This window comes from Theobroma cacao, chromosome 1 (assembly GCF_053813885.1).
Source record: "Theobroma cacao isolate CCN51 chromosome 1, ASM5381388v1, whole genome shotgun sequence".
NCBI classification, from domain to species: Eukaryota; Viridiplantae; Streptophyta; class Magnoliopsida; order Malvales; family Malvaceae; genus Theobroma; species Theobroma cacao.
In genome coordinates this window covers 22,607,812-22,633,509 of record NC_142639.1, presented here as the reverse complement: position 1 = coordinate 22,633,509, position 25,698 = coordinate 22,607,812, and the positions used below count along the sequence as shown (strand labels likewise).

At 30.6% G+C, this 25,698-nt stretch overlaps 1 protein-coding gene and 1 long non-coding RNA gene across 3 annotated transcripts; one reads left to right on the top strand and one right to left on the bottom strand.

Annotated features, from left to right (window-relative positions):
- The first annotated feature begins 2,221 nt into the window (after positions 1 to 2,221).
- Positions 2,222 to 15,558, top strand: LOC18612928 (MACPF domain-containing protein At4g24290-like). Of its 2 annotated transcripts, none has more exons than XM_088808343.1 (7): positions 2,222 to 2,578; positions 2,722 to 2,960; positions 6,061 to 6,262; positions 9,508 to 9,573; positions 9,772 to 9,958; positions 12,155 to 12,321; positions 14,579 to 15,558. In XM_088808343.1, exons 1-7 carry the CDS (start codon positions 2,339 to 2,341, stop codon positions 15,242 to 15,244), a joined length of 1,767 nt encoding a protein of 588 aa, XP_088664469.1. In that variant the 5' UTR covers positions 2,222 to 2,338; the 3' UTR covers positions 15,245 to 15,558. The 2 variants fall into 2 exon arrangements, with proteins under 2 accessions (XP_088664469.1, XP_017969493.1); XM_018114004.2 differs by having other exon boundaries at positions 2,225 to 2,578; positions 9,766 to 9,958.
- Positions 15,559 to 19,354: 3,796 nt separating this feature from the next.
- On the bottom strand, positions 19,355 to 21,208 carry LOC148764662 (uncharacterized). The gene is made up of 3 exons (XR_016024456.1): positions 21,136 to 21,208; positions 20,403 to 20,486; positions 19,355 to 19,545 (listed from the first exon to the last, which is right to left on the bottom strand). It is a non-coding gene; the product is annotated as an uncharacterized LOC148764662 (long non-coding RNA).
- Positions 21,209 to 25,698: the final 4,490 nt, after the last annotated feature.

The following is a 25,698-nucleotide window of genomic DNA, read 5'->3' as shown; positions in this document are numbered from 1 at the left end:
TTTATTTATAAAAATAATTTAAATTAACTAATTTAATTCTTTAAAACTTAACTAATTTATTAAAAATAAATATTTAGTAATTTCACATATTTTAATATTATTTTTATCATGCTATTATTCATTATTTTAAAGAATAAACTGAAAAGTTAAAAATCTATATTAAAAAATATAAATTTATTTAATTTTATATTTTCATATATAAAAGTAATTTTATAAATTTATACTACATTTCAATAAAATGCTTTTGAACTAAATGCTAACATATTCCCTGCAATGATCACTTTCTCATATTATACCTCACGCGAACAATCACATTTTTTTATAATACATATTCGCAATCACGTTTGCTACTAAATACCATTACCTTCTTAGTGGTTATTTGGTCTGATTTTTTTTCAACTTATTTATCTCTTTAAAGCATAAATCAGACTAAACAAGATTTTGAGAAGCTCTTAAAAAAATAAACAGTTTTTTTTTAAATAACAAAGTTTTTTAAAAAAGAGCTTAAAAAATTCCAAAGAGGAATTTTCTTTTCTCTTCTTTTAAAACATGCCAACTTTTCCAGAAATACTATTCTCTCTCATTCAATCTCTCTTTCCTCTCCATCTCTCTACAAATCACCTTTTTCTAATGCAAATCAGGATCTCTTTTTCCTTTACCTCTCTTTCTACAAAGACTACTACAAAAAAAAAATAATAATAAAAGACCTAGCAATAGAATAGCAAAATCTAGGATTTTTTTTTGTTTTTACAAAGATTAAAAGCACGTTTGGTTCGTGGAATAGAATAGAATGATTATTCTATAGGAATAGAATAAGGTGAGAATATAATAGAATGATAATTATACGGTTCAGTTGACAGAATGGAATAGTGTAGGAATTGTTATTATGACTTATTATAATTTTTGGTTGGTAAGAATAGCTTTGGAATAACGAAAGAATAAATAATAAAATGACATCATTCCAAAAAAAAGTAATAATAAAATAATAAAACTACCCTTTATTATAATATTTAATTTTTTTTTATCAAAAGATGAAAATATAATAAATTATTTATACCGAAACATTAAATTACCCTTTACTATAATTTAAGCACATATTTGTACTCAAAAAACAAAATTATTCTTGATTATATTTTAATAATATTTTCATAAGAATACAAAACCATTAGGCGACCTAAAAAGCTCAAAACCATATGTTTTAAATATCCACATTTTATTTATTTTTAAAATAATAAAGTCTCAAAACAACATCTTATTATTTCCTTCAAAATAATAAGGCACTGTAAATAAAAGCTTCAAGTATTTGAACTAAAAAACCTAGCTACGAAAACAAAGAATTTTGCCACCAAAACCTTAGAAAAACAAACAAGGAAAATAATTTGTGAAATGCCAAACAAATAATCCTAGTACAAAAAAAAACCGAAGTTTAATAGGAAAAGTATTTTACACTAGGAGTAGTGAAGGACGAAGCAAGAAAGGTGGGAGAGGGGGAGAGATGGAAGAGGAAGAAAGGGAAAAAAAATTATATAGGGATAGGGTTGTAATTATTTTTATTAAACACGGACATTTTCATCTAATGATATTTTTACTCTTCCATCAGCCATGGAATGGTTAATAATGGGGAGAGTGGAATGGTTAAGTCTTTTTTCTTGGAATGGCTATTGCCAATAGCAAAATGCAACCAAACAAAGGAATAAAAAAGTGAAAAGAATAAAGAGAATAACTTAACTATTTGCCCATATCAAATGCGTCATAATAAAAAAAAATTCAAAATTTAAAATTATATTTAAGTACTATTTAATAGTTTTGACGCTTCTTCATTAAAAAGTATTTTAATGTCAAATACATGTTTTTTCTTTTCTCTTTTTTTTTGGATAATTGAAATATTATGGTCCAATTGTTTATTAGATCATTAAAAATCTAATACTATTATTACTATATAAAGTTTGAGAACTATTCCATTTTTATATAGATTTTTTTGATTTTGATATCTAAAATCATATTTAAATTAAAAATAAATTTATTTTATTTTAATTTATTAAGTGATTGAAGATGATATAAATATTTTTTTATCAAAATTTACAATTATATAATTTATTTTACCAAAATAATTACCAACCACTTAAAAAAGTAAGCCAAACAGGCTCTTGAAAAATAGAAACACACCGCAGCGCGAAACCTTTGACTTGCTCCCGCCTCCCTCTCTCTAAATTACCTTTCACCAACCAAAAAAAATCACGACGGCGTTGAAAATGTGCCATCTTTGACCTCTCAAAGTTCCCATCCCATATATAAGTATAGGCAGCATGAATAGCGAAGAAGTCTTGTTTGCGACTCGATGGCGAGGAAAGCCGCGGAGGCTGCGGTTGATTCGATTGGATTGGGATACGATCTTTACGCTGATCTGAAGCTCAAATACTGCAAGAAGACCTCCAAGTTGATAAGCATCGCAGATCATGATCACGTCCGGGACATCGCCATTCCCGGGGGGATTTTGGTTCGTAATGTTCCCAAATATATCAAGTGCGATAAGGGGGAGCGGATCAGGTTCGGCTCTGATGTCCTCTCTTTCCAGCAGGTAGTTCCTTTTTTCTTTTTAATTAATTTTTATATATTTATATTATATATCTAAAACTGAATACATCTTTATTATAAGTTGTGGATGATGATATTGATTTGGAGTATGATGTTTTTTCACTTATATGTTTCTCTTACATGTAGATGTCAGAGCAGTTTAACCAGGAACTCTCTCTGTCCGGTAAAATTCCTTCGGGCCACTTCAATTCTGCATTCTCATTCACAGCAGGTTGGCAGAAAGATGCTGCCAACACTAAAACCCTCGCTTTTGATGGAGTTTTTATCACACTTTACAACATTGCTCTAGAAAAATCTCAGGTCACGCTGTGTGATCATGTAAAGCAAGCGGTCCCTTCATCATGGGATCCTCCTGCATTAGCTAAGTCAGTATCTACTCTTCCACCTTTTTTTTTTGTCAAGCTGGTTAACTGCTTCGTTTCTGCTTTATTAATGCTGCATACTTTCTTGTTTTCGGAAAATCATACTTAAGCTGAGCATTCTGGTTGTTAATTGTTAATTTCATTATTTAACAATGACAACTAATTAGTTTTAGAATTAGCAAGCCTTTGGGTATAAATTTCTTTTCTCTAGTATGTAGTGTGGCAATAGAAACAATCAAAACAAAACCAAAACAGTGAAAGAAAACCAGAACAAAGTCTGAAATTGATGTATAATTTAAGTAATAACAAAACAACCAGGGTTTAGGGTTGTAGAGCCTGTAACCCATAAATATTTCAATATAATACGGCTGCCTAATGTGTCTAAAAGACTAATTATACTAGGTTACCGCAGCTTTTAATACTAGCCCTTGGATATAGATACACTCATTCTAATCCTAGCCATTCAAACTCATTAAAAGATCACATCCTAATATAATGACCACTTAAGAAAATAAAAACATAATTACTAAAGAGTAAAACAGCTAAAGTAAAAGAGCATATCGAGACAACTAATTTAAATAAGTTTTGAATGCTCATGCATCAATCTCCTTGGCTTGAAAAAAGACCATCTGCATTATTAAGAAATTTGGTAGCTTTAGATAGACTTCTAGACCAGTCCTTTTTGATTCATATTCTTCAACCCAAGTATCTCAATAGCTGGTTTACTTTAGTCTTCCATAATTGGATTGAAATAAGGATTGGTCAGGTACTCTGATCTGGTAGTTCTTCAAAACCAGTAACTTATTGTCACTACTATTTCCACTGGTCTTCGTCTTAACTAGGTACAGATTCAATTTCAACTAGTGATGCATCATACTCCACAGAAAATAACATCACAAAATCTGGTAGTACGCTGTCTGTTGTAAAAAACTCAATCTGTTGAATAGCGCTTTGTGAAAAATTTGTCCACTCAAAGCTGTCCCTTTTCAAGCATTTAGTGATTTGGCTCATAATGCAATTGAAATTTCTTATGAACTTCCTACAAAGAATGAAGGTAGCCCATGAAACCTTGACTTTCTTTGACTGATTTAGGTGCTGTCCAGTCTCTCATGGCACATACTTTCTTTGCATCTAGGTTCAATCCATATGTCAAGACAATAGATCCCACAAACACAACTCATAGCACAAGAAAGTGCAGTTCGAGTTTATAAAGAGTTTCTCTTTAAGAAAAACTTCTAAAACTTGCTAGAGATGGGTTAAATATTCTTCCTTAAATTTATTATAAGCCAAGATGTCATTAAGATAAACATTCATAAACAATTCAAGAAAAACCTTAGTAACTTAGGCATAACTTGCATGAATGTACTTTAAGCATTAGAGAGAGCAAATAGCATCCCTAACCATTCATAGAACCCTTCTGGTGACTAGTGGGCTGTTTTACTCTCCTGTACCAATTTGTTGGTGAGAAACTCTTCAACCTGTTTTTGCATCTCAGCTCACTGCAATGGAGAAGCATATTTGGTAAAGAATCCTCCATAACCAAATTAATATCATGTTGGTCACTACTCATTGGTGTTAAAACAGATGGGAATTCCTCATTAACTAGCTCTTCAAACTCTTCTAACAACTGCTGAACTTGAAAAGGATGCTTTGTTAAACACTTCCACTTTCTCTACTCTCTGATTTAAATTTCTCCATTGATACTGACTCTCCTGGAATTGGACAACCATTATAAACTGGATGTGATTCCTCATCTTCATTTAATCATCATATATTGGTTGTGATTCCTTCTCTCTGCCTTCTTCACATTCAGCCTTAAAGGTACCAGTATCAAAACTGTGTTGTACTCTGTAAGGTGCTGCATTCTTCCCTTTGAAGTCATCAACCTTTATCAAAACTCTTTACACATTCAGGTCTAGAGCATGTATCACTCACTCTTCCAATTCACCACGGATAGCAAGATTTGTTGTCCTGCATTGCCTTCATCCTCTCCATATTCAATTTCTTTCTGAAGACTACCTTCTGGCTAATCCAAATAGTTATGGTAACATTCTTGATTCTCCATACTGGCTCCCTTTGGTTCCTATCACTTTAAAGCTTGCACAGCTCACAACAAATGCTCAATTGTACGTCTCAACTCAGCCAATTCTGTTTGGTGGGCTTGGTTTCGTTTTCCAAATCCTCTTCCATAATCAGCCCTGGTTTATAAGCAAAAACCCTAGTTCAACTTTAGGATATTGTCGGTCTGGTACCACTTGATGTACTGCAGAATTAGAAACAATAAGAAGAAAACCAGAAAAGGTTTAAATTAATGAAATTTCGAAGTAAGAACAAAATAATTAGGGTTTAGTGTTGTAGAATCTCTAACAAAAAAAATTCCAATATAATACGGCTGTCTAACGTGTCTAAAAGACTACTTATACTAGGGTTACTGCAGCTTTTATTCCTAGTTCTTGAATACACATAAATTTAATCTAATCCTAGCCATTCAAACTCATTAAAAGATTACTTGCTAATCGCATGACCACTTTATAAAACAAGGACATAATTACTAAAGTGAAACAGAAAAAATAAAAAAGCATTTTAAGAAAACTAATTTAAATAAGTTATGGAATGCTTCTGCATCATCTACCTTTGCCTCTCTGTCTTACAAATTTGGATATTTGAAATAAAGAAGGTTGCATGTCACATAAAGTCAATTTAGTTAGTATCTCATCAGTCCCATGATGAGGTGTTAGTTTTATTATTATGGAGGTTTAATTAATTGATAAAAGTTGTTCATTTAAATCCAAATTATTCTGTTCTATAAATCATTCTTCTTACGAAATTGCACTTCATGCCTTTCTGTTAAATGGAATTTTGCCATTTTTGGAAGGTTGTTTAGTTTTTAAACAGTGCTTTATAAAATTTTTAACTTTTTTTTTGAATGAACTTAGAATTCTGAAGAGATAATGTTTTGATGCAGTTACCGGTACTATATTTAATTTAGTAGTTGAAAGATATATGGCTTTGCTTTAAACTTTTTCCTAGTATTGCTACAATCATGTTTTAGTCATCAAATTTCCAAATCTCATTGATCTTCAATGTTGTTGCCATATTCTAGGTTTATTGAGACCTATGGAACCCATATTATTGTTGGTGTGAAGATGGGTGGAAAAGATGTGGTATATATGAAACAACCGCATTCATCACCTCTCCAACCGATTGAAGTACAAAAGAAATTAAAGGACTTGGCAGACGAAATGCTCATACAAGGAACTGGGGTACATAAAACCAACTATGAGAAATTGAACAAGAGAGAAAAGGTGAGCAACATCTAAAGTTTTGTTTGTGAATTGGAATTACTGAAATTTGACATCATATAAAATATAGAGAAAATATTAATGTTAGCTCTAGTCAAAGTCATGCAGTGTAGAAAAACAGTAAATGAGAACCAAAAGAAGTCTGAAGTTGATGTAAAATTGAAGTTTGAACAAGAACACTGGGTTTTAGAGTTGTAGAACCACTATCTTATAATATCTAACTATAATGACTGCCAAAAGACTCCAGAAAACTATTTATACTAGGGTTTAAACAACTTTTGATCCAAGTCCTTGGATACGAATGAACCTTTAATCCAATGTCTTCAAACTCATTAAAAAATCACATGCTAGTCAAATAACCACTTACTAAAAATAGAAACATAACTATTAAACTTCGACTAAAGCAAAATAGCAAACATAAAAGAATATATCAAAATAATTAATTAAGCAAAGTTTTAGTATTCTCTTGCATCGCCAAGAGTGGGTGAATTTGATTACCACAAAAAAGTGCAACTTGGTCAAATATAAAGATAATTTGAAAATTAATGCTAGATATAGGTAAATGAGTGAAGTATGTGTGATGATTACTCAAATACTATGGAGAGAATAGGAATAGAGAAATCAAATATAGAGATTTTAAAGAGGTTTGGTCCTTCCTCGGGCCACCTACATTTTCTCCCTTAGTTTCCTATTGCCAAGGAGCTCAATTCACTAATATTCAGCAAGATTAGCAAACTAGCTTTCAAGTCTAAGGTGTAACCTCTACAATTGTTGCCTATGAAGGTTAAACCTCTACAAATCTTTTAAGGTTAAGGTATAACTGCTTTTTCTCTACTTTTTAAGGCTAAAGTTTAACCTCCACAACCAAGGCATCTCTTACTCTATTTTCGCTCAAAGATTTATTTACAAAGAATGAAGAAATTTTCATACAATAGTAACCTCTCAAAAATAAGTGAAAAATATGCTAGGAACAAATATTTACAAAGATTGAAAGAAGTGAAGCAACAAAGACACTGAAAAAAAAAGCTTCGTTAAGCATTTGTTCATTTTGGGTTGAATCCCAAATTTGTCACTATACTAGGACTTAATGATGAATATTGTTACTTTGTTTCAATCGCATTAATTTTGCCACCATACTCCTATTTTGGTTGATTTTTTTAAAAAAAAAATATATATGAAGGAATATTCTTTGGAATATTTCGTTTACACAATTTGAATAAGTTTTTGGAGAAAACAGGAATTATGACATGGAATTTTACATTGGACAAAATGTATCTGTGGTGATGATTGGCACATCATTTTCTTAATTAATTTTTATTACCAAGTCTTCTTTTTTTAAAAAAAAACTTTTTTATTGCTAGCTCATGGAAAGTGCCAAAGATTGCAGTCACATGATTTCATGTGTACTATTTTGTTAATTTTTGTCCAAATATGTTCCAAAATAAACGTACAGTCATAAAATTCAACCCAATTGAAGTATATAATGGCAAAATTCAGTATTGAGCTATAATAGAGTGGCAGATTTGGTATTTATCTAGTCATCTTTTTTGTTTGTTTGAAGTATTGTGTTGCAATAGAATGACTTCAAGCAAAGAGACTGAGTTGTTGGAGTGCATGGGATGCTGGGTATAAGTTATTACATCTACCTAAACACAAAATTCCCCAACAAGCAAGGAGAGTGTGCCAGTGCAGCATTCACTTTGTCTGTACTGTATATCTATAGAACAAAGTGGTGTCTTTTCAGATTCACCTATTTCCCTTGCTTAGAATGCATTATGTAAAAATCTATATCCATGCATTCAATGGATATACAAATTCACCTTTAAAGAAATTGTGCAAATTTCTGAGTTGCTCTGTTGGGAGGAACAAGCAAAAGAACCTAAATATTGAAGCAAATAATATAAATTCATTTTTTAAGATTTTTTTTTTTGAAATTTCAAATTCAATTTTCTTTTACATTCCATTTTCAAATCCCTTTAAACTGCAAAAATTGAAACTCAATGGATTTTATTTTAAGCTCAAATAAAAGAGTAACTTGGACACATTCAACTCAAATTAAAAACATAGTTTCAATTTTGGAGAAAATAAATCATAAGTATATTTTAGTTTGAAAATCATGTTTAAGTTTTGTAATTTCAAGATCAATTTAAGGTTACCAACTAATAATGATATTGTTTGATTAGAACAAATTCAATCCATATTTTAACCATTTTCAATTTTGGAGAAAATAAATTATAAGCTTATTTTAATTTGAAAGTCCTATTATGGTTTTCCCTTTTCAAAATCAATTTTAACTGATGACTAATAATGATACTACTTAATCTTATGTAAGCAAGGAGAGAGTTTCAAAAGATCAATTAACTTTCCCCATTCATTGAGTCTATAGCCTTATTTTGATCTTTCACAATAGATTTAGGGCTTGAATTGGCTTTGAAGTCCTTCTAAAGTAAATTTACTTATTTTCGTGAATCATCAGTTGATAGTGGTGAGTGTGTGAATGAAATATTTTCCCTTACATATTCTAACTGGTTGGCACAAAATTTAATCCGTTCAAGTCCCTTTCTCTGTTAGTCTGCTTACTCAATTTAACTCAATTTTATTTGAAAGTTGTGTAATAAATGCCAGCACACCCTCCAAATGTTGGGTGCATCCACTGGTGCCTGGGTTCAAGTGATATTCTTCAAGTATCATGTTTGACCATATAGAAGCCTTGAAAAACTTGACAGATCTTGTAACAACTAAGGAGCTTTCAGGGAGAGATTTTAATTGGCTTTGTTTTTGGTGTGTGAGAGAGGAAGGTACTTGATCAACAATCTGAAATTTGCTTATATGCAGCCTAGCAAGGGAGGGAGTTGTGAACTTGGTCGACAATGTGAAATTTTCTTAGATGAAGTTTTGTATTTTCCGTCTTCCATGTAAGATAAATCCAGGCAGTCCAGGATAAAATTGAGCAATCCAACTTTGAAAGTTTTGCTATTGTGATTCATCTTGGCCCAACTCACTATCCAATTCTTTGATCTTTAATGGATGCAAGACATAATCAAAATCTCCTCCATGCCCTTTGAATAAGCACATTAGAAAAACAAATGATCTAAAAATCCTATAGTTATTGCAAGCTACAAATAGAATCCATACTGAAATAAGTAAGCCACTTGATCTGCTTGATAACATTTTATATTGCATTAGATGCAAAAGCGCACGTGGACACATTGCAGTTTCCTTAACTTCTATGGTGGTTTTTCTTTCAGATTTTTAAAGAACATGGGCTAGCTTCCATGGACATGTTACAAACTAGTTCTTATTCCCAAGTGGAGGTATGCTATCCACAAATAAGTTTGTAATTGAATTTATTGTTTATTGAGTGAAAGACCCTATTGGGCTCTTCTATTTATCATGCCACAAATACTGTGATACATTCCATGAATATCTTAGCCTCTCACCAAATTCATGATTATCATCAAAATGTATGTTCTATTTAGGATCATTTTGTCTTAAACTTCTTGCAGTTTCAGGATATTAAATTCATTTGCAAAAGAAATGGAGGAAAGTTGAATACAAATTTATCACACACTGAATGGTGCCAAACTGTTCAGTCTGAACCAGATGTGATCTCCATGTCTTTTATCCCAATCACATCATTGCTCACTGGAGTTAATGGGAGTGGATTTTTGACGCATGCCATCAATCTATACCTTCGCTGTACGCACAAAACTTCATGCTTTATTTTTTTACTTATTGCTTTTGCACTTATGTATGGTTACCATTTGGACAACACATTGAGGTTGCAAACAAGTATTATGGTTGCTTAAATTCTGCACAATAATACCAAAACTTATTGGCTGGCTGACAGTCTTTCATTATCATTTTCTTGATGGTTATTGTCTAAATTAATGATATCATTTCTGTTCATGATGGATATTTTGTCTCATTAATATCTGGTTGACTTGTCTTGGCCGTCAAGATCATTGTTAGGAAAAGATTCTGCATTGTGTATTATCTAAGCTGCATTTTTGAAAAGCATCATCTGTTGTTGTTAAGCCTCTTGGTAAGCGTTTCAAGAAGTCCAATCTGGATAAAGGTGTAATTGCTTGGCAAAATAAAAGTAGGCTACATCTCTGGTGGACGGTATCTCCATTACTCATACTCTTTGGATCGGTATCAAGCATTTCTGTTGCTTGACCTTTGAAACTACAGTACTGTCTTTGGAGACTTATTGCAGGAAAGGACCACTTACTGAAATGAAGTGTCTGGCATAGAGATGGATTTACTTTTTTAGTTTGTTCCTAAGATAATTAGTGTTTATGAGTGAAAGTCCCACAGTTTTATTATTCATCATCTACTTCTTTCAATCAAAGATCCTGATCAATCTTTGTTAAATAGTTCTCAGTTTTACTTTAAATGTAGCAAGTCTTGTGGATTTGGAAGGATATGGTTGTAAATAGGGTTGATTCTGGATTTGTGGCAAGATCCTAAAATTAATCATAGATTAATAATGGGTTTAAACATATTTTGCTGTGTGTGAGTGGACTGGGTTTCACTGATAGATCTTTAATGTTCCTTAACCTTTCGAAGTGATGCTCAAGGTATGCCCATTTCTCATTGACAATGCATGGCTCTCTCTCATTTCTTCCTTGAAAAAATTAGGAACTGGTTGAAATTTTCTTATTCTGACCATTTTCTCTACTTTGATTTGGTAAGACAAGTTAAGTAGGTTCTCCATTGTCTTATTCATCACTTCGTTTATTCCATACTCATAGCCTACCTGCATATGCATGCATACTTCATTCTGCGGTACATCATCTCATTCCCTCCCCTGCTTGCCATGAAACTTGATCTTTTTATATGTGGAGGATCCAAATAATCTAAACTAAGCAGTGAGTTTGTTTAATTTCATATGAGGATCAGTTTTAGTTTTCTAGTCAGCTATTACTGTTAAGCAGTTTTATTCATGGATGATGATACAAGTAGTCTAGGTTTATTTCCTAGTAAGCTATTAGGAGCTTTTGCATGAATATTATTTTAATCTTTTATTCAAATTTCGGATTTGGGATTCTTTTTTGGCTTGTTTCTTAACCTTAAAATCCTTGTTTATGTTTGGAGATTCAATTTTATTTTGGTGTAAAGGCCAAATTTGCCACTATGCTATGATTCAAGTTTAAATTTTGCCACTGTATTCAGTAGGCTTAAATTTTGCTATTATACTTTAATTTTTTGTGATTTCCGGACAAAAAGTAATGGAGATAGAATATTCCATTGTTGTAGTTAAATTCCCAGCAATCTCTGTTACTTTTTGTTCAAAAATCACCAAAAATTAAGGCAAAATAGCAAATTTGGCTACAATACCTTGTATTTTCTTTTCTGTTCTCTATGAAGACGATAGTTTGGATGAAAAAAAATTAAAAATACGGTTGTATATTGTTAATCGAAGCATTCTTGCCTTTTTATGCAAGCCGCTTATGCAGGGTTGTGTAATGTCCTTGAGTATTGTGTCAATTATGACATCTGCATGTTATTTCCATGGCTAATTGGTATTTGATAGTAATTTTTGTTAAATAAAATTAAATTGCAAATATCTTCACACCATACTTTTAATAGCTAGCTTAATTTTTTTTTTTAAAAAAGAATAATATGTACAGTGTGTTAATAGAAAGCTGGTCACCTTCACAAGTAAGTAAGCACCCACTTTGTCTGCATAGTCATTAATATTGTTTTCAGCATATACTCTGACGTGAAATTGATGGCCTTTTTTCTTTTCATGAAAAAGAATAAATTGAAAATACATAAGTTGCTGGATTTATGTTTGTCTGCACTGTTCTTTATGCTTGGTGTTTTACAAAAATTTGCTTCTGGTATCAAGGATATTTATTCATTTGAGTTTCTTTCTTTTAAGCACAGATAAGCCTTCAGTTGATGAACTGCATCAGTTTTTGGAGTTTCAGCTTCCAAAGCAGTGGGCACCAGTATTTGGTGAGCTGGCCCTTGGTCCTCAGAAGAAGCAACAAAATAGTGCATCATTGCAGTTTAGCTTCATGGGCCCCAAGCTTTATGTTAACACAACACCGGTAATATTCCCAGTATTATATATGATCCTTCTGCCACTTCCAACAAAAAAAACCAGTGTTAAGCATAGTAAAACTATAATAGAGCCTTTGATGCAATAATTTATCTTGGTGCTTGTGTGGCATTTTAACACAACAAGTGCATGGCATTAACGTAGCTTAAATATAAATCAATTCACAAAGCAAAGATGATGGGCCATAGCTTATATGTGTGCTATTTTAATATGCTTATATCCATGGGCGTATTTCAATGTTGGTGGAAAGGTGGTTTCTCTCAAAAGTATATCCTAACTGCCTTGGACTCTCTTTGATAGAAACCCTGAGTGACTTAAGATTTTATTTGTTTATATAAGAGAAATGTCCTAAAATCCTAAAGTGAAATAATAATAATGTAGAAGTAATTTTGGAGTAGAAATGGATTTTCTCAAGCCTGTGAGACATCCACATGAAATAAAAATGTAATATTAAATTCAGAACTATATGTTTAAGTTTGGACAGCAGTGAAACTGCTATCATTAATTCAAACACACACACACACACACACACACACATGTATATGTATATATATATGTATATATATAATGCAGACTAACAATTCTTGAAGCAGAAATATATTTATATATATACATATATACATATGTGTGTGTGTGTGTGTGTGTTATTGTTCTCATAGGCAAGGTAATATTTGGTATTGGCAGGTGTTAAAAGTTTTAATGTGAACTTATCTGAGTGTGCGTACATATATATATATGTAACTAAAGTTGAAAAATGGAATTCATAGAAAAATAGAAACTAAGCCTATCAATCAATAGCTTCCTCAATTTAATAATGTAGTAATAATAATACTTCTTGAGAAGCCCTTGGTTGCAATATATTCTCTAGTGTAAAAAGTGCACACACTCAGATAAGTTGTAATCACAACATTAAAACTTTTCACACCCACCAATACCAAATATGACCTTGCCTGTGAGAACAATAACAGAGCAGTGATATTAGAGTGTCATTAAAACTCTTTTCTTCTCCAAGAATTGTTAGTCTGCATTATATATATACATATATGTATATATACTTACATTTTTTGGGATCTTTGTTTGACTTTATTCAAGGTTCTGGGGTTAAATTTTAATTGTTATGCATTTTATTCTACAAGTTTCTTTAAGCGTAGGTTCTATGTAATTTCTTAAAGAGCGAAGTTTCATATTTGTAATTTTTATGATTACCCGTGATAACTTTGCCTGGTTCTTTTAGAATTTGTTCTCAATTTCTAGTCTTCCATGGTGTTAAATCTCGATTGTTAACTGCTAGATGAAGTTACTTTTACCTTGTGGACTAAAACTATTGCAATCTTGGGCTTGGAAACCTACTTCACTTTTTTTTTTTTTTTGGGGGGGGGGGGGGGGGGAAGGGTGGGTGGTGGTAAAAATTGGAGATAATACTTATTAAAAAGGCATTTTTCCTCTTTTTACAGAGCTCCTTGGTAACGATTCCTTGTGTTCAGTAAATATTATTAGAGAGAATATTTGAAGTAGTATATGCTTTCGCATTCTCAGGTAGGAAGATTATCATTATTTGTGGTTTTATCTGATGAATAGTAATGAGCTCTAGTGTTTCATAATAAGCCTGAACTGCTAATTCAGTGGTTGGTTTAAAAAAAGGTTAAATTGTACTTATTTAGTTTTTGATTTATTTCACTTTTCAACATTGTGGTTTCCTTTTGGTACTTAAGATTTTGTGGTTTGTTATGTTATCAAATGGAGTTGCTGTGTTGAAATTTTTTTTTAATAAGAAGACAAAAAATCCTTAAATTCATTATTCAGTTTTCGAGTTTTTAACTTATCATGGTGGGGTTTATTGTCATTGTCAACGTAATTATAGTGTTAATATTTTCCAAAAAGACAAAAGTTTCCTTTTTTACCTCTTTACTCTGGAAAGGTGTGTGTTTTAAAACAAAAAGAAAATGCTTGTGAGTTGTCTTTTCATAGAAAGTTAATACTGTAACTCCCCTGGTAACAAGGTGAAACCGCAGGAGGATAAGTGTCAAACTTAAAGCCATAGGTGTTATGTGAAATTATTAATGTTGTTAGTAGTATTATAATCGTTGTTGTTTAAAGTAAAAATTCCTTGTAGAGCTATGCTTTTGATTGACATTAATATCTTAAAACTTGATCGGAGGGATGCTGTCAATAAGCTAAATTCTTATGTGAATGATTGGTGTAACCTAGATTGGACACATTTACTGCGTATTGAATTCCTTTGACAGGTTTATGTGGGTAAAAAGCCTGTAACTGGCCTTCGACTTTATTTGGAAGGCAAAAGGGGCAACTGTTTGGCAATTCACTTGCAGCATCTTTCCTCACTGCCAAAGACATTCCAGCTTGAGAATGAACCAAGCGCCAGTGTCTCTGATCCCACTTCTGAACGCAAGTACTATGAGAAGATTCAGTGGAAGAGCTTCTCGCATGTCTGCACAGCTCCTGTAGAGTCTGATGATGATCTCTCTATTGTTACTGGGGCCCACTTTGAAGTTGGAGACTCTGGCTTGAAGAAAATTTTATTCTTACGGTTGCATTTCTCTAAATTAATAGGTGCAAATGCTATCAAGGAGCCTGAGTGGGATGGCTCTCCTGGCTTGGCCCAAAAATCTGGAATGATCTCAACATTGATCAGCACTCATTTCTCAAGTGCTCAAAAACAAGCTCCACAGCCAACCGAGGTCAACATAAATTCTGCTGTCTACCCTGGGGGCCCTCCATTGCCTTGCCAAGCACAGAAGCTTCTGCGGTTTGTTGACACAACAGAAATGACTAGAGGACCACAAGATTTACCAGGGTACTGGGTTGTCTCGGGTGCAAGGCTAGTTGTTGAAAAAGGAAAAATATCATTGCGAGTAAAATATTCTCTCTTGACTATGCTATTACCAGATTAGAAGTGACAGTCCGACAGTTTGGATCAGTTCTGGTTCAAATAAGGTGTTATGGATCAATTGTTCTGGGTTGTAGTTGTTTTTTTTTTTTTTTCAATTAATTTGGGTCGAATCAAGTTAGGTTATGAGTGAGTTGTGTGGATTGTGTACTTGATGGCTGGTTTTCAATTTTTTTTTTTTTTTGCTTCTTGTTGATGTGCCTACAACAGTTTGTCTTTCTGATGGCCTCTAGGCACTGTTCATATTCTTGCAATGGCTGTGTATATAATATTTCTCAAAGGTTAAATTACATAATTAGTTTTTATACTCTATCAAAATAGTAGATTTAATCTCTATAAGATAAATTTTAAAAATTGAATCCATATTTTTTAAAAGTGAAAATGTTAGTTTAATATGTTAAACTTTGTCTTGTTATTTATATTGATATAACATTTAATTATGTTGATGTGATATTTTATGAATGATGTAACAATAAAATTGATTTGACGTGATCAAGTATTAATATGAATTTTATAAATGTAAACATAAATTAATGTGATCAAGTATTAATATAGATTTTATAAATGTGAACATAAATTATCTTTTTGTTTTTTTAAATGTGAGCATAAATTATCTAATATGAGTTAATGGTTTAAAACAAGATTGGAAAATAAACAAAACAAAAATATAAATAGGTTTTTAGGATTTACGGAAAGAGTAATGTGAGATAGAGAAAAATTAAATTTTTGTATTTTATAATTTAAAGCGGTGAAATAAAATGTTGTGAAATAGATATAAAAATACTATGTCATCATTAATAGATAATTATATTCAATGTTACAACAGTAAGGACATACAATATTAGCATAATTAATAAAAACTTTTTAATAATGTTAATAATTGAATTCCATCACTTTGTCAAAGTATAAAGACTAATTATATAATTTAACTGTTCCCAAACAATAATAAACCCTTGTTTCTTTTTATTTTTTTCCCATTGATCGTTTATCTAAATGTGTGTTAACTTAGTTAACAGGTAAATAATGTGTGTAACATATAATCTTATCTATTTTAAGTTAAATTTTATGTAATTTTTATCTCTATGTTAAATTCTATGTAATTTTAATCTCTGTTCTCACTTTTTTATGTTAAAATATAAAAATGTTATTTTTGTAACATTAATGTTATATTTAAGCTAGTTAAGGGCTAGATATCCCTACATCTAGCCTATTTGTACTTAGAGGTTCTTCTATTGTATTTTCCTGCTTTGTATTTTATTTCATTGCAAAATAAGTCCTAAGTTTATTTTAGCTATGACAATCAATAATAAAATTGCTTATTTATCAAAAAAAATTTACTGTCAAATATTTAGATATTATTATATAATATAAAGATAAAAATATAATAATATTAATGTTGCTTATAATTATATATGTCAATAGTATTCATAGAATGTTATATATTATGTATATTGATTTTATATATTATTGTTAACACTCAATGTTAGTTAACGTTGTTAAATGTAAAGGTGTGGAACCTGTTTGTTGGTTGATATATAGACCTGTCAATATGGGCTAGCTCAGCCCTAGCCCTTGTGGGCTGAAAAAACATGGGTCAGGCCGGGCCAGCCCATTTTTTATATGGGCTGTGAAATCTCTAACCCAGCTCACCCCTTGCTAGCCCATGGGCTGGGTTGGGTCAGCCCTTTTCTTTTTTTTTTTAAAAAAATCATTTTTATAATTTTAGTTAATAAATTTTCTATTAATAAAATTATTTTATGATTTAATTTATAAATTAAAATTATTAATTTGATAAGTGAAGATTAAACACATTAAAATATATATGGTAATTAAATTATTACTTTTATATAATTAAATATATAAAATTATTAAATTAATTAAAATTATTAATTTTTTAACCCATAAGACTAGCTCATCCCAACCCACAGATTTGGTGAGCTGACCCATTTAAGCCTGATTTAAATATGGGCCTAAATTTTAATGGCCCAACCCACCTCATATCAAATCAAAAATGGGCTGGCCCATTTCAATGGGCCAGACCCATTTTGATAGGTATATTGATATATCTCTTCTTTTAGTTTGGTTGAATCTATATATATTTTTTTTATCTTTTTTGGTTGAGCGGGCAATCTCCAATCATGCCTTGTACATTTTGTAATCGATTTTTACTGATTAATAAAATTCATCTGACTTTTCAAAAAAAAAAAGTGCTAGTTATTGTTAACATTAATATATATATAAAGTTATGTATATTATGTATTATATAAATATTAATATTTAAACATAATGTTATATGATATTAAAATTTTAAGTTAAACTCATACATTAACATGGTGTTAAATGCTATGTATTAGAATTTTAATTGAAAATGTTATCAATACTTAAATGTTATATTTAGACAAGAAAAGAATAATTTTCACCATTATTATACATGTACGTTTAAGAAAATTTATTTCAACTAAAATTTATTTTAGAATATAAAAAGCTAAGCATAATTTTTTTAACATTTTAATATTTTATCTATATTCATAAATATTTACATCTATATTTTAACAATGTTTACTTCAATTTTATATATTTTATCTTTATTTTCATATATTTACAGTAAAATAAAAAAAATCTCATATTAACATTCACATTTTTAATTTTTTATGTAAGGATATTTAAAGTGAATTTGAGAATTTGAAAGGATACAGATTAGTTTTAATTAGGATTATTTAAAAAAAACTAAAATTTGATTTTTGCACTTTGTGGGATAAACATTTTTACCTTTATTCGTTTTTTTTTAAGAGTGCGTTATTTATTACTTAAAGCCAAAACCAAGGTGATCACTATAGTAAGTCTAACCTCACTGTAAGATTAAATAATAAAATTTTAATAAAATAATAAAAGCCTGTATAGCAGGTTAACAAGTAAACAACATAAATAATTTTTAAACTTATTCATTTTATGTTAACAATGTAGGTAATTTTAAAATTTATCTATTTTATTTTAAATATTATTTAATTTTTATTTTTATTCTATTTTACCTTAAAGTATAAGAATATTATTCTTTTTAATATTAACATCATATCTAAATGTTTAATTTTCACAAAAATTAGATTTTTTTTTACTTAATTGACATGTTACATTAACTCTCAAGCATTTACGTTAAAATTTTAACAATGTTTGTTTTACTTTATGAGTTTTTACGTTAATTCTTACAACTTTAGGTCAAGGTCTTTCCATTGTTAATTTTCACTCTAATTATTTTTATTGTTATTATTATCTATTTTTAAATTAAGTTTTATATATCGATAAATACTTTTAGCTCAAGAATATAAATTTAAATATTTGTTTTTCACAAAAATTAGATTTTTTGGACTTAATTGACATGTTATGTTAAGTCTCACACATTTTAAATATGCTTGTTACACCTTTATAAGTTTTTACATTAATTTTTGTTGCTTTACGTCAAGGCTTTTCAATGACAACTTTTAACTATAATTATTTTTATCTTTATTGTTATTTATTTTAAAATTAAAATTAATAAATTGTCAATACTTTTAGCCTGAAAATATAAATTTAAATGTTTTTTTTTTCATTAAAATTAATTTTTTTTGACATAATTTGTAACACCCCAACCTAGGTAAAGGAATTTAAGTATGAAAACTAAGTTGCATATGAATTGGAGCATGAGAAACTATGTTGTCACGACCCGGAACTCCCATCGAGCCCGTGACAACCGCCGCGACGTCTCAATTTACATTCATTACCCGGAATGTCAACCGAAACCCCGCAAGGCTTTAATATCAGCTTCTCATTTCCCCTGTGGGTAACTGTTTCCAAATACCACATTTTAAAAGATTTTAAACTGTTTCCAACTTAAACAAATGAAATATTAATTTCCGTCTCACAGGGGTATTTTTTGTCATTTATCCCAAAAATCTCAAAAATCATCTAAAAATATAGTATGTAAGTGGAAAACACATATTTCTTAATCAAAAATAATTTTGGATGTCTAAAACATTCGTTTAAAATGGAATTATGACTGTTATAATAAAATAAAAATATTCAATAAAATATTCAATTTTCACATAAAACGATATTTTAAGAACACTGCATAAATAATTTTTTATAGCGTAAAAGCAAAATAAATTCTTACATACCGTAATACAGATAACCAAAGTATAGAATTTAATTTACAGTGACACGTGGGCCCACGAATGACCAAAAGTATCAAAAGAAATGAACCTACAGTCTTTGGATGTGGCAAGTTCAACTGTAATCCTTGCCGATATCAGTTATCTACAATCTATTCTGAACCTGAAATGGGTGGAAATGAGGGTGGTGAGATTATAAAATCCCAGTGAGTAAACAAACATCACTCAAAATATCTAAAGTCGAGTAAAAGGAGACTATTAAAACATTTCATCAAACTGTAATTTATCATCTTTCAACTTATTTCAACCAAATGAAATCAATTTATTTAAAGCAAGTAATCAGTATGGCTTATGAATTTCTTAAAAAGCTTGGCTCATGCCAAAAATTATTATCATACTCAGTTATTTGGGATACCTTGGCCGAGGGCTATCCCAACTGAGTCCGCCAAGGCTATTAGAAAGTCATGTTTTTATTTTGAAAACATAGCCATTCCTTGACGTTGGCCGAGTTCCCCTTCACGAGGTGGTTTGGCGTGAAGTGAACTCTAAAAGTTATACCTCAGGAGTTACCCTACTCGCCTCTCCAACCGAGGTAAAAATATAACAGGATTCCGTGCCCCTCTAATAGGCTAGTCCACAGAATCCAGCCCACTGCAGCAGGTCAAACCCACCATACAATAAAATTTTGACAGCATGACAGGGCTAATATATTACTACCCAGCCTGCAAGGGTAAAATAAAGCAATTCATATAATTCATAAAAACACAGCCCAGCCAGTCATGCCAATACAATAACATAAGCCATTAATTCAATTTTAAATTTACAACATATCAGTGGTCTCCAATTACTCTATTTTCAAAATCGTTATTTCGTTTCAAGACAATTTATAAAATATTTTCATTTAAACTCATTTTGTTTACAAAACATAAAAATTTACCATTTGAACTCATTTTCATAAAATTCACCAAAACCGAATAAAAACATACTTTAGATAATTAAAATGATGGTAAGGTTACTCACCGTGTCTAGAGTGGGGATTTTCGAAATACTCAGACTATTGGTCCTCGGGTGCAATTCCCTTGCCTTTATTAGAGGACTCACCACCTTGACACAGTACAAAATCGAGAAATTCACCACATTGGTACTAAATTGAAATTAAACTAATTTAGACTACTAATGCTTGATATGGAATGCAAAAATGTCTAAATTTTTGCCTAAATGCGGTGTTAGCCTATTTCGGTCTTTTACCCGATAAATTGATATACGCGTCCGTTTAAACTCCAAATTAATTTTTTTCAGTTTCTATACCTCAATTGCACCCAAATTGACTTAATGTCCCTCAGTGTGGTGCAAATTATCAGTCCCGATAACAAATTACGAAAATACCCCTAGTGGGTAAAAATTTGTATTTTTGCTCCGAAAATTTCCATTATTTTTCTAGGCTCATAATTCATCATTATTCATCATAATTCCTCAAATAACCATCAAGATAAGCAGCCAATATTCCCCTAGAAAATTCAGCATAATGGGTTTCAATGGGAGAAAATTATATTTCTAGCTTATTTTTGCTATATTTCAATATAACTTAACTAAAATCACTTAATTCAATTAAAATCAACCAAAAATCAAGCTCAAAACTCATCCATGGAGGTTTGGCCAGCATGGGTGTCCATACCCACTTTCTAATTTTGCATGGAAATGAGAAAAAAATGCATGGGTAGTGAAAATCACAAGGAAAATCAATGAAATTTACCTTTTTAATGCTTGATTTCTTGATTTCTCTTGATTTTCTCCAAATTTTTCAGGTAGGATTCTTGTTTTTTTTTTCCCCTTTTCTCCCCTGGTTTGGACAGCTGAAGAAGATGAGAATTCCGGAATTTTTACCTTTTTAAAGGCTAAAATAATATAATATTATTTTATTCATTTTTTTAATGTTTTATTAATTCCTTAAATTCTAGCCATCCATTTGTTTCCAAATTTTCACCATACACTTGTCCCAAATATCCATAGCTTAGGTAAAATTCTCAGACTTATCCAAAGTCTTGGTGGAGTAATTTTTGAAATTTACACTTTTACCCCCGTAAAAGTCAAAAATTACATTTTTGCCCCAAAAATTGAAAAATTGCCCATAGACATATTTTTCATCCCTTATACTCATACCATTCTCCAATTTGTCAAATTTGATCTAAATTCTCTCAAAATCTCAAATTTTGTCCGCGAGTGGCAAAATTACGATTTTGCCCCTACACTCTAGAAATCACTGGAATTAAACTTTTTCACTGCCAAACCCTCAAATTATACTCCAATACTCAAATCATACTCCAATAAGTCAAATGGGGCTAAAAAAATTCTTTTCTAAAAATTCCCATTGTGTCCTTGGGTGGCAAATGACCATTTTGCCCCTGGACAGTAAAAATTCTAGTTTGACTTCAAATTGATCCTCGAACTCCAAATCACCATATTAAACCATTCTGGGACTTTAATATTCTTAATTTCATTTTAAATTCTCTATTTGATCTAGTTCGAGACTTAAATTAACTTAATTGTACCATTTGGTACATTGTCGTCTTTTAACGATTTTTCTTTCAGGGCTTTCCAAGTATGCAAGCATATTGTCAATCATATGAATGACATGGAAAGTATTTTATAAGGTCGGGCTTGACATATGTGTTATATGAGCTTGTAATATACAAGCATGTTAGATGCCATGATGGTTGAGATGAGATGGCCATAAGTAAATATGAGAATATGTATGAAATTTTGAGAAAGCTAAGTGTATGGGCGTTTAGACTAATTTGCTAAGTCAAATGAAGAGAAAAAGGGCATATGATGGATAAAAGAATGGAAGAGAAGCTGGAAAATGGCCTAAATGTGAAATTTGCCTTGGAAAGAATCAACCTCTAGGAAAGGAGTTGATTCTCAAGTGGCAAAACATATGTGAAGTATTTTGTTTCAACAAGAATCGATGCCTTGAAGAGAAAATATCAATTTTGTGTTAAGAAAAATTAATCTTTTGAAAAAAAGAGATCGATTCTGTGTTGAGAAGAATTGATCATTGGAAGGGAAGAGATTGATTCTTAGCTTCCAGAAGCATTTTTTTTTTTTAGAAGGGAAGAGATTGATTCATAGCTTCTAGAAACATTTCGTGTTGAGAAAAATCAATCTTTTGAAGACAAGATATTCCTAGCTACAAGGACTTACTTGAAAAGAAAGAATAGTTTGGGAGAAAGACTAAATTGAAAAGAAAGAAAAGTTGGAGGACTCAATTGAAAAAAATATTTTGGGAGACTAAATTGAAAAGAAAAATAAAGAAGGAGGTGAGTTATGTAAATAGAGGAGGCAAGGACTAAAGGGCAATTAATCCATTATTTTATTCAAGTGGGGATTGATACTTTAACTCCTTTGTTTGTCCAACCATTCAAGATTAGTTTAAGAAGGTTTGAAGTTCCTCTTGGCTGATGGTTTTCTAAGCTTTGCCCTTTTGATTCTTAAGCACTTCTACTAGTAGATTAAAGCTAGAAAAGTGGGAATTTCACTCATCAAAGTAAGCGTGATCTCATTTTGGTTTGTTTTGATGGAATTGGATCTTTATGCCTAGATGTGATTGGTGTAGATTATGGATTTAAAAAAATTATTTTGTTTTATTTTTTGTACTATTATTATAAACAAATCACAATAAAACCATGTATACAACGGAATAAAACACATCAAGCATGCTAACATATTGCAAATCATTTACTCACAAAAAAAGAAAAAAAAAGAACACTAAAGGATTAGTGTTTTTACTTTCTCATTGCAATGCAATCAAATCTTGATTCTAGTAAATTGTAGTAATTCACTTTCTGTACCAAAAACTTGATTTGTCCACCAAATCAACTTACCACTTATTCTCTAAGAATACCTTCAACAAGAACTTTGAGTGGACAAAGTATGGAATGCAAGGCACAAGATGGCAATAAGATGATTTCTCTTTTTTTTTATTGAATTTCGGCCAAGAAGAAAGAGTGAGAGCCTTTAAAATTTTGGCCAAGATGAAAGAGAGAGAACACTAAAAAATTTTGGCCAAGGCTTCTAGGGAGAAAACCTAGATGTTGTTTTTCTTTTATCACAAAGACTCCTTTATGGCCAAGTATATGTAATACTACAAGTGATAGAGTTTGTTTCTTAACAAAAAACTTAACTCCTACCATCACTTGAATTACTTATCATGATCCAAGAGTTTAATTAAAATTAAATCTTTCTTGAATCAATCTTGACCATTCAATCATTAAATCAAGATTATGGATGCATTTTGCATGCTCCATAATTTTTCAAAATGATAAAGAAAGAATTAAAGAATTTAGTTCTTTAAATCTAATTAGAATTATCGTTAACAATTAATGATAAGCTAGGTTTCCTTGTTCAGCAAGAATATTACTTTTTCATTATCCACCTTTATTTTAAAAGACTTAATGATAAAGAAAAGAATTCTTGTCAAACAAGAAACCTCCTTTTTCCATTATGGATGTTTTGGTGCATTCCTACACCTAGTAAGAGTCTTCCAACACCATTTTATCCTATGACAATGATTATCTTAATCTAGACAACACTTGTCTTAACTATGACACTACTTGTCTTTGGATATGACATGTCTTACTTTAAAAAATTTCAATAACTTTTAAGATAACTCTTGTCTTAGCAAGATTAGTTCCAATTGAGGCAACTCTTGACTTAATTAAAACAACAGAATCTTGTTCAAATTAAGACAACCCGTGTCTTAATTCAACAACAACATATACATATATATATATATATATATATATATATATATATATTCTTGTCCAAATTAAGACAACTCTTATCTTAATTAAGACAACTTATATATAACTCTTGTCTTAGCAAGATTAGTTCAAATTGAAGCAACTCTTGACTTAATTAAAACAACAGAATCTTGTTCAATTAAGACAACCCATGTCTTAATTCAAACAACAACATATATATACATATATATATATATATATATATATATATCATTTTTTAAATTAAGACAACTCTTGTCTTAATTAAGACAACATATATATCCTTGTGTGTATATATATATATATATACACTTTTATCTTAATTAAGACAACATAAAATGCTGCCATTTTGAACATAATTTACTCAATGAAATCATCCAATTCATAATATTGGTCATCCAATTGCAAACCTTATGTTATTAATCCTCATAGCCATCTAATGACAAAAGGCAAAATTATCGTTTTATCCCTTATGTCAAATTTTGTCCCTTAGTTGTAGATTTCATTCGATTAGTGATCCAATACTCTAGATCAAATCTATTTAGTATTTAAATATGATGAGTAGCTAATTCATCAACCATTAGTTCTAGTTTTATCACAAATTTTCTTCAAATCACTAGAAGTGATGTTTATTCTATGAAGTCCATATCTTGGTTACATGTTCCCTGATGCTTTCCTCAATTATAATCCCAACATATGGGTTCTAGATCAACATAATATGTTGATCATGCTCATGGAATATCAAAGATTATAAGGAGATGAATACGAGTTCATAATCCATTAGGATTTCAGCTCTACCATAAGCGGATTCATAGGTATGAGATTAGGTTTAAGTAACGGTTAAGTTTAAACTTGATTCTCACTTGCAGTTCATATAATACTATCATTACTAGAAGTCAATGTAACACCCCTAACTTTGGTGGAGGCTAAGTGAACTATGCTCAGTTTTGGTAAAATTTAAGGTCGAGTTCAAAGAGTTACGTTTGGGCAAAGTGGCAGAAGTAAGAAAAAGTTTTAAAGGAAATGGAGCATTGGCGAGGCCCACGTTCCATTGTAAAATAATGAATGAATGTGTATGTATATATTTAAATATTATTGTGATACATTGGTGATTATTGTGATACATTGGTGGCATGAAAAATGGATATTTTGCAAGTGCATGGATAAAGGAAGGATAATTGAAGATAATTGAAGTCAAAAGTGTTAGTGTAGAAGTCTCAAAGTATACTAAGGGGCGGTAAATTGGTATATATAGAAATTTATTTGAAAATCTAATTATCAACATCAAAACTTTTTCACCCAAAAATATTTTCTAGTATTAAAAAAATTTTCAACAATAAATCACTTAAGCACAAAAATAATATATCAAGATAAATATTTTTCCTAAGTTAAATGCTAGCTATGAAAAGTAAAAGGAAAAATATTTTTCTAATGTAAAACAATAAATCAATGTAAAACTAATTTTCTAAGACAAATATAAACAACAACTAATAGTGTGGAAAATTAAAGAAAGACACAAGAAATTTATAGTGATTCAA